This window comes from Galeopterus variegatus, unplaced genomic scaffold, assembly GCF_000696425.1.
Source record: "Galeopterus variegatus unplaced genomic scaffold, G_variegatus-3.0.2 Scaffold15, whole genome shotgun sequence".
NCBI lineage: Eukaryota > Metazoa > Chordata > Mammalia > Dermoptera > Cynocephalidae > Galeopterus > Galeopterus variegatus.
This window is the reverse complement of record NW_007726126.1, coordinates 620,042-630,045: the sequence shown is the minus strand read 5'-3', so window position 1 is coordinate 630,045 and position 10,004 is coordinate 620,042. Positions and strand designations below refer to the sequence as shown.

General features: G+C 46.2%; 1 protein-coding gene across 1 annotated transcript; it reads left to right on the top strand.

Annotated features, from left to right (window-relative positions):
- Positions 1-524: 524 nt before the first annotated feature.
- On the top strand, positions 525-5,462 carry KCTD14 (potassium channel tetramerization domain containing 14). The gene is made up of 3 exons (XM_008566162.1): positions 525-630; positions 3,030-3,043; positions 3,584-5,462. Exons 1-3 carry the CDS (start codon positions 525-527, stop codon positions 4,250-4,252), a joined length of 789 nt encoding a protein of 262 aa, XP_008564384.1. The 3' UTR covers positions 4,253-5,462.
- Positions 5,463-10,004: the final 4,542 nt, after the last annotated feature.

Here is a 10,004-nt window from a genome sequence, read left to right as displayed (position 1 = left end):
ACTTCAGAAAAGCTACTCTGATTTCAGAGTGGAGAATGGACTGGGAGAGGGCACTAGAGGGGGTGGGGAGCCATGGAACTATCCAGGCAGATAGAATTGCCAGGACTTGGTGATTGATTATGCATGTGGGCAGGTTGAGAGCGGGGGTGGAATGCAAGATTACTCTGGGTTTCTGGCTCAGACAGCTGAGATAGAGAACAATGGAAAAGGTCAGGGTTGTGGGGTGGGAGAGATCTTGAGAGGCTTGGGGGACATCTGAATGGAGATGTCCCTCCATCGACTCAGCTGAGGGTGACCTAAGGAAATAGGAATATTTGTGGGGAGGTGCCGATGTGTAGGGACCCTTTAGGATGGAACTGGGTGGGAATTGGGCTTGATTCATTCCTGTGTCCTCATGACCAGCACTGGCCTGGCACCCAGCAGGGGCTCCTAAAGACCATGTCTTCCCTAGCCTGTGCCCACAGGGCCTGGGATGATTTTCCCTTCCACTTAGGAATCCTTTGGCAGGATGACTGGTAGTAAAGATGGGGAAGTGGAGCCATGAGGAAGGGCAGGTGGTCCTGAAGAGGAATGGGAAAGAAGTCTATCTGTTAGAAACACGTATGGCAGTATTTATGGATGAGGCAGGAGGTATGGGATTTGCAAAGAGATAGGGAGTTTGGAGAAAAGGAGAGAAAAGAGGGACAGAATTAAGAAGCTTGGAAAGGGGGCTGGGGTCTTATTTGATAAATAAAGAAGAGCTGAAGATGTCAGGGAAGGAAGCTATTTTGCAAAGCATCTGAAAATTAGCTTCAGAAAGGACATGTGAAGTGATTGGATTCATTAGACTTTCAGAGCTGGAGGAATTTGGATTTCTCTTTGTCCATTTTGCCTCCTTGTTTCTCAGGTGACTGAGTTTGGACCCAGAGAAGGAAAGTGAACTGCCCCAGGCACATAGCTAATTATTGGCAGCAGTGGGGCAGAGTGTGGGCAGGGGGAGGGGAAGAACATACATACTGTACTGGAATCATACTGATATAAGTTTGATCCCAGCTCCAACTTCATTACTTCCTAGCTGTGTGACTCTTCTCTCTGAGCTTTCCTTGCCTGTGCAATGGGGACATTAGGAAGGCCTGTGAGTTTTTAGTGGATAGGAATAATGAGAACGTATTGGTCCATTCAAGGGTTAAGTCTGCAACTTCACTTTAACTGCCTGCTTTACAGAGGTGACCTCAGCATTAACCAAACAGCCCTGCCAAGGGGCCTTGAGGTTTATGGGAGAAAGAAGGAGCCATAGGTTCTGGGCTTACTTTTCTTTTTTTTTTTTTTTTGTCTTTTTTATCTTTTTCCGTGTCCGGCAATGGATCGCAACCCTCAGTGTCGCCCCCGTACCGGACCGGGACCGGCAACGGGATTGCAACACTCGGCGCTGCACCCGCACCTCGCTCAGCCAGTGAGCGGGAACCGGTCTGTATGTGGGATCCGAACCCTCGGAGGGAGCGCCGCCGCGCTTCCCAAGCGGGGCACTTATCCAGTGCGCCACCGGGCTGGCCCTGGGCTTACTTTTCTTGGCTCTATTGTTTGGCTGCTGTCAGGATACATCCTCTCCTCTGCCTTCTCTCCCCTCCTGCCAGCAGAACTGTCCCCTGGAAGGAGATGTTGCCAAGGCAACTCAGTTCTCCCCAGTAGTTTGGTTGCCTTTCACTTTCTGTATTCCAGTATTTTAATCTTAGAGGTAGAGCCCACAGACCAGCTGAGAATAAAGTCACACCTAAATCAGACTGAAGGACATTCCTGAGCCCTGCCCCATCCCTGGCCCTGCAATGACCCATGGAAATCCAGCCTTCCCTCATATACCACATAGATCTTTTCTGCAGCAGCCATCACATCCCCTAGGAAACCTTCTCTGACAACCTCCAACACGTCTGCAAAAAGAGCCAATCCCTTCTATCTTTGATTGAGACTGAGAGCTCAAGCTTTGGAGTAAAATGGACCTGAGTTCAAATTCTGACATCATCACTAAATAGTTGATTGACCATTAGCAATTTACTTCATCTCCTTAAGACTTAGTTTCTTCACCTGTAAAATGGGGATTTAATACATACTTCATAAGAGTATTATGAGGATTGAATTAGATAATGCATTTAAAGCACTGTGCACAGTTACTAGACTGTGAGGGTAGGGTCTATGTCTTGCTTGTTCATCAGTGTGTCCCAGGTACCTGGCACAAAGTACAAAGTAGGCACATACATATTTTACTGAATGAGTGAGTGAATTTTAAATAATGGAAAGTTGTTCAGGAGGCTGGTTTGTACAGATAGCAACTGGTGTATCACCTCCTATGTAATAATCAGTATATGGTCTTCTGGCATTTGTGTTGGGTCTCTGCAGTAGCACCAAGTATTCTCTGAATGCAGCTTGAGTCTGTTTCCATGTCCCCACCCCCACTGGCATGTGAGCATCTCAGGGCAGGCACCTGCTCTCACCTGCATCCTTAGTGCTCATTCCAGGGTCTGGCACAGAGAGGTGGCCTCTAAAAATTCTGTTCAATGGCTAAATTTAACTTACATTTGTACCATACTTCACAGTTTATGAAGCAGTTCTGCACCCACTGAATGTAGTGTTACTGGCCTTTTTACCACCGAAGATATTCCTATTATTATTTAAGCCCCATGAGCCCATATATATATTTTTTTTTTTTTGTCTTTTTCCGTGTCCGGCAATGGATCGCAACCCTCAGTGTCGCCCCCGTACCGGACCGGGACCGGCAACGGGATCGCAACCCTCGGTGTTGCTCCCACGCCTCGCTCAGCCAGTGAGTGGGAACCGGTCTGTATGTGGGATCCGAACCCTCGGGCAGGAGCGCCGCCGCGCTTCCCAAGCGGCGCACTATCCAGTGCGCCACAGGGCCGGCCCATGAGCCCATATTTTGAACAACATCCATCAAACAAATTCCATGAAAAAAAAAAACAATCAAGGACATGCCAACTGCTAATCAGAACTTCTGATCTATGTGAAATAAGAATTTTTGTCCCCATGTCCCGGTACAGGATGTGGATACACAGTAAGTACTCATGAAATGCTTCCTGAATGGATACATGTATGGTTTCTTCATCCTTTCTGAAATGTTGCAAATGCTCTCTCTGGCTCCCCTCCTCCCCTTTACTATATCTTAGATCTGAACATCCCAAGCTGGGAGCTCCTGACTTCACAACAACTTCATATCCCCATTTTATAGATGTGGAAACTGAGGCCTAGGGAGGGAAAAATGCTTGTCAAAGGCCACAGACTTTAGAAGTAATATCACTGGGACTTCCTTCCATGCCAGCTTCCTTTCCTAACATTCTGTGACCTAAAGGAGAAAGTTTAAGTGCTTGAATGGGTATTCTTGTCTCAAACTGAAGTCTTTTCGCTCCTTAAAATGCCCACCCTCTGGAGTTATACAGCATAAATATAACCCCCTTCAGTAAGATGGGCCTTTCAATAGCTGAAGCCAATCATTATGGCTTCCCTAAGTTCTGTACCAGGTTATTCTTTGGATGAAAATAAGTTTTGAGCTCCCTGGTGGTGGCACTGTTGGTTCACTCTGCCTCTTGTGTCCCAGATATCTACCGTTGTGGAACTGAACGTGGGGGGCGAATTCTACACCACCACTGTGGGCACCCTGAGAAAATGCCCGGGCTCAATGCTGGCAGAGATGTTTTCCAGCTCAGTCAAGGCCTGCACGGATGCAGAGGGCCGCTTCTTCATCGATCGTTCAGGCACATATTTCAGACCCATCCTGGACTACCTGCGCAGCGGGCAGCTGCCCACGCAGCACATCCCGGAGGTGTACCGTGAGGCTCAGTTCTACGAAATCAAGCCTTTGGTCAAGCTCCTGGAGGACATGCCGCAGATCTTCGGTGAACAGGTGGCTCGGAAGCAGTTTTTGCTGCGAGTCCCTGGCTACAACGAGAACCTGGAGCTCCTGGTGCGCCTGGCACGCGCCGAAGCTGTGGCAGCGCGTGAGTCAAGGGTGCTGGTTTGCGTGGTGCGCACTGAGGAGGAGGAGGCGCGCTGCACGGAGCCCCTGCGGGCCCTGGAGGCTGACAAGAAGTCGGTTGTCAAATTCGGGCCCTGGAAGGCGGCCCCAGACACCACCGACCTCCTGCACTGCGTGAAGATGGACATTGAGGCTCAGGGGTACAAGGTGTTCTTTCAGCACTACTCAGAGAAGACATTCTGGGTCAAGATCAGCCATTGCTTCTATAAATTCACCTTCACCTGGTGGTGATCCCCACAGGCAGGCAGGACTATGAACTCTGGTGGGGCTTATGTAATTAAAAGTTGCCATCAAAAGCCATCTTTAATTTCAGAAGCAAACATCAGACGACTTCCAAGGTGTGTCTAGAGCCTTGCTCCCAAATATTTATCCCCGATTCGAGGACTTCCCATTCATTGGAACTGACTCCACTGTACTTGCCTAGCGAGTTGCAGCGGCTCCCTCTTCAAAGCCTCATATACCTGCCAGACCCTTCTCTTGAAGTCCAATAACAAGGCGGAGATAAGTTAGAATGCTTCAACAATGCTTTGGCAGGAGATGTGAGATAAGAGGAAAATTACAGGATGCTATGAATCTAGATAGCACGACCTAAAGATGTAGTCTACCCAGCCCCAGATGTGGTTCAGTCCATCTAGACCTGGCCTGTGCCTTCATAAGGAATATGCAAGTTAGTACCTGGAGTATATGCTTCCCAGATCTCCTTTACCACTCGCTGTGTGCTGGCTGCTTTAGCCTCACAACTGTCCTCTTCTCTAGATCAGTGGTTTTCAAAGTGCAGCATCAGCATCACTTGGAAACTTGTTAGAAATACAGATTCTCAGGCCCCACCTTGGAACTACTGAATCTGTCTCTGGAGGACGGCCCAGCAATCTGGCTTACCAAGGCCTCCAGTTGGTTCTGATGCACTCTAATTTTAAGTCCTGCTCTAAAAAAGAACTGCCACCTCTCCCGTATGAAGGTACAAAAGCTTCCCGTGGAATCAAGCTGAAGTCAGTGTTCATCTGAGAGCACATTCTTGCTTTGCTTTCCTCCTCTGCCCTACCCTGCTTTCCTTGCTCCACTTCTCCTAAGAGCACTCCCTCAATAAACCACTTGCACGAGACTCTCCATTTCAGTTCTGCTTCTCAACCTAACACAGTACCTAACTCTAAGTAGGACGTGTGTAGACATTCATCCTTCTCTAAGGCCGGGTCCAACATAGATGGCTCCCTTTCCTGCCTGCCTAGTAGGGTGACCAGCCATTCTGGGTTGTCTGGGACTGAAGGGTTTCCCGGAACACAGGACTTCCATTACCCAAACTCAGAAAGTCCCAGGGAAACTGGGAAGTGTCGGTCACCCTACAGCCTACGCAATTCTCCCTCACTTTTTCTTTTTCCTTTGGAACTTTGCTTCTGTGGTGACAGATCTGGAAATAACCTCCCACTCAGGAGAGACTATATGTACCCACAGGAACCTGGCTTTGCGCCCTACTGAGATAACCACTGTGTCTATCCAGACCTTTTACAAACCATTTGAACCTTTCCCTCCTGTGGTATCCCTGTGGCACGTTTCAACCAAGGTCCAAAAACCTCTTTTTTGGGCTTGGAGCCTGAGTCCTTGAGGATGCTTTTAGTTTTCGGTACCTTGCAATTTCTTCTAAAGGCTGGGCAGTCATCTCTAATGCTTACAACTTACAATAGTGATTCAGCTCATCCCTTTGGGAACTCCAGGTTTAGGGCTGTTGTGTTGCCCCTATGCCCAAGTATTTTTAATATACTGCCCCACTCTTGAGAAAAAAGTCCTGTCTCCATGGTATTAGAACTCTTTCCTGGCTCCTCCTGTTGCTAGAATCTCTGTGTGTCTCAAATGATAATTAAAAAGTCTCTTCCAGGGCCGGCCTGGTGGCGCACTCGGTAGAGTGCGGCGCTTGGGAGTGTGGTGGCGCTCCCGCCAAGGGTTTGGATCCCATATAGAGACCGGTCCGCTCACTGGTTGAGCGCGGTGCGGACGCAACACCGAGGGTTGCGATCCCGTTGCCGGTCACGAAAAAAGACAAAAAGGAAAAAAAAAAAGTCTCTTCCAACTCTGGTGAGACCACATACCTATTGTCCCTGAGAACCTTACCAATCCCTTTATAGTTGCTCAGGTTGTATAAGACAGTACGTAGAACAGTGGTTCTCAACATTAGAATCATATGGGGAGAGTTAAACATGCCACTGTCTAGGTCATACAACCCTGAAATAAATCAGAATCTCTAGAGGTGGGGCCCAGGCAAGAATATTTTTTAAATCTCCTTCAGATGATTCCATTGTTCAGTTAAGGTTGAAAAACACTGCTATAGAGTCTCATTAACTTCAGGCCAATGACAATTCACTAGTCTACCCGAAACCAGGGGTGATCAGTCCTCTTCACTGGCATGATCCCTGTCCTAATCACCTATTTGTTCTAATCCTAGGGGCAGAAATTAATTTACTGTGCAGATCAGGACCAGGAGTAGGCATCTGACTGGCCTTACCCTAGTCACACCTGGGTGCAGATATGCATGATTCCATGAAGTTTAATAATCTCAGGTGGGATTCCAAGTGGGACTTCATCTGCTTATAAGTACCAATGTTCATACGTTAATTCCTCAAATTAACTTTCCCCCAGCTTTTTATATGGAAGGTTTTCAAATCTGCAGAAAAGGTGAACCTTTCACTTAGATCCACCTTATTACTGTTTTGACAAGTTTGCTATCTCTCCATACACATGTACATATATAATTGTTTACTGAACCATTTGAAGGTAAGTTGCAGATTTTATGACACTCCCCTACACCTAAACACTTCAGCTCACATTTCCTAAGAATAAGGACTTTCTCCTACATGATCACCTTTTCACTTCTAAAAAAGTTAACAAATCTAAAATATTAAATGTAATCTCTATTTTGACAGTTGTTTCACAAACGTATTTTATAGCCTTATTTTTTATAAGTCCTAGGATTCAAACAAAGTTCACACATTAGACTTGGTTGTTAGGTTTCCTTAGTTCAGTGGTTCTCACCTTGACCGCATATTGGAATCAATCAACTGGATGGCTTTAAAAAATATGATGCCTGGGCTTCATCCCTAGAGGTTCTAATTTATTTTGGCATGTGGTCTGACCATTAGGCTTTTAAAGTCTCCCCCAGATATTTCTAAAATTCATTGAAGTTTGAGAAAAACAGCTCTAGTCTCTCTTTTAGTCTACAACAATTTCCTTTTGTTTTTTGATATTGATCCAAAATTACTCGATGCACTAAGACCTAAGAACTTTAACCTCCCTCCTCCATCAAAGTCTTTTTCAATTGCTTCTGGGAGTCCTTGGGATTGGTGGTGTTGCAATTCTAGTGTGAATCATTCCTTGCCCCAGCCCTTTCTTTTTTCCATCACCATCTCGCTCCAGGCTAATCAGTACCACTTGGCCCATTGTTCAAATTGTTGCATTTCCTGGACCATGATTTTTCTAGGGCCTGTGTGGAGCTACCGTCAATAGATCCTATTGGTGGGGATAATTTTTTTCTCTATTACTCATGGATACACCATGCTAATACCATGCTAATATTTGTCAACACTTAATTAAAGGCTTGGGGATTATATATAGAAAAGTTCCCAACTAGCTACTATATGGGATTGTTCTCTGAGCACTAGAATTTTGGTATGTTCTAAGGGGTCCCATACTGAGCTAGTAGTATTATAGCTGCTTCCAGGCTTACCAAAAAGCTATCTCCTTGACCACTTATAGGACTGCCCCCATACGTGACAACTGTGATGCTTCCCTGACTGGCAATAGGTTGCTTCACTACTCAGTTATAGAACTGCATAATCCTCTCCCACATTGACTTTCGGTTTGGCAATGTGACTTGTTTGCCAATGGAATATAAACAAATGTGACACAAACAAAGGCTGGATAAGCACATGTGCATGAGGCTTGCACTCTTGGAATGCTGCTACTGCCATAACAGGAGGCCACGCTCCTCCACTGGAGAGATTATGAGAAGAAGATCCGAGGAGGCCATCTTGGACCATCAAGCCCTAGTTGAGCTACCATATGACCCAGCCAGACTAATGGCCCCAGGAATACCCAGATAAGACCAGCCCAAATTGCAGAATCATGAGTAAATAATGATGTCTTAAATATTTATGTTTTGGGGTGGTTTGTTATTCTGCAGCAGATAACTGATACTCTTCCTTTGCAGGTCTCTTCCTTTCTGGGGACTTTCCCAGAAGTCCCACCCAATGACATCTGCTTACATTTTGTTGGCTAGAACTGTGACATATGGCCACAACTATACACAGCATGCGAGACTGGAAAATGTAACTGCTTGTGTGTGGGTGTGTGGGTGTGTGCACACGCGTGCATGTGTGTGTGGGGCACAATACCATCTTCAACTCAATTGTGTTCTTAAGAGAGGAGAAAATCAATATTGGGGACATAAGCAGCAATCTTTGCCCTACCTATACAGAGGTTCCAACCAGCTGTTTTAGTACCTTACTCTTAAGAGACAGACATCTGAAGAAAGCTTATGTGAAAATCAGAAAGAAACCAAAAACAGGAACAACAACAACAACAACAACAAAAAAAACAGAATAAAGGTACTTGAGGTAACAGAGAATAAAGAGAGAACTTCAAAGCAACTGTAATATATATCCTTAGAGACTTCCCTTTTTGGCCAAGATGGAGTAACAGGTGCCAGATATACCCTTCTCCCCGAAACAGTGAAAAAACTGGACAAGGGCTGGCCGGTTAGCTCAGTTAGTTAGTGTGCAGTGTTACCACACTAAAGTCAAGGGTTTGGATCCCCATACCCACCTGCTGCTAAAAAGAAAACTGGACAAAATATATGAAACAATGGGTCTCAACACATTGCACAATAATCAACTAAGGACAGGGAATTCTGAGAGACAGGAAGCGAATGAGATAAGTGGAATAATTATCCCAGCTCGCTGACTAGAGAAGATATTCAGGGTGTGGTGCAAGGAGGGGAACCCAGGCAGAGACCGGTAGTGACTCTGAGTTGAGGAGACAGATCTGAGAATTCAACAAAGCTAAAGCAGCAAGAGTTTCAAGGCAGAGTATCAGAGAGGAGAGGGCTACACAGAGAAAACTCTGGAGACGCACATGAGGTCCCTCTTGAGTATACAGTGGCATACTCATCAGTGCATGTATGTGAGAAAACTATACTAGGACACCCCACCTCCCCCCCAGTATCTATGGTTCTGCATTTGCATATTCAACCACTAAGTGAAAATATTTGGGAAAAAAAGTACAACAATAGAAAAGAATACAAAATAACAATTATTTGCATACATTACATGTAAATATGACTTTTATATAAGGGACTCTTGAGCATCCTCAGATTTTGATATCTGCGAGGGGTCCTGGAAACAATCCCCCACAGATACTAAGGGACAACTGTAACCCAAGGCTGGCTGAAGAAAAGCTTACAGGGAACACTGTCCAGAGATTACACAGGACCAGGAAAAGTGCATATTCCCAGCAGCCAGAGTGAAAGACCTCAATTCATTGGACCTCAGAGTAAAAAGGTTTTGCCATAGTGGTGAAAATTTACACTAGACTAAATGCTGTTCTATTTTTTTTTTCCTTTTTAAAAAATATGTTTATTTATTATTATTATTTTTACATTCTAAGATGTTGTGGAGCAGTGGGGGGGAGGGGGATAGGGTGGGAGGAGAGGAGCTTGGTCAAGGCCCGTGGTGCCCCCCTCATTCTTGCAGGGGAGCCCAGAGGGCTTCTGGCAGTGGTTCAGTCGTGGATGGGCTGGATGCAGATTTCAGGGGGGCATAGCTGAGGCTGTTGGCCCCCCATTGCCTAGGCTCAGGAGCCTGGGGTGCTTCTAGCGGCAGCTCAGTGGTCATCACTGGGCTGGATGCCAATGTCTGGGGGCATGACTGAGGCCCTCAGCCCTCCCTCCACCCTGGCTTGGGATTCTGGGAGTCTACCAGTCCTTCTAGGTATTATAGGT

Excerpts from the sequence above, each read along its gene's own strand:
- KCTD14 (XM_008566162.1), top strand. The coding sequence starts at position 525 with ATGGGGAAGTGGAGCCATGAGGAAGGGCAGGTGGTCCTGAAGAGGAAT.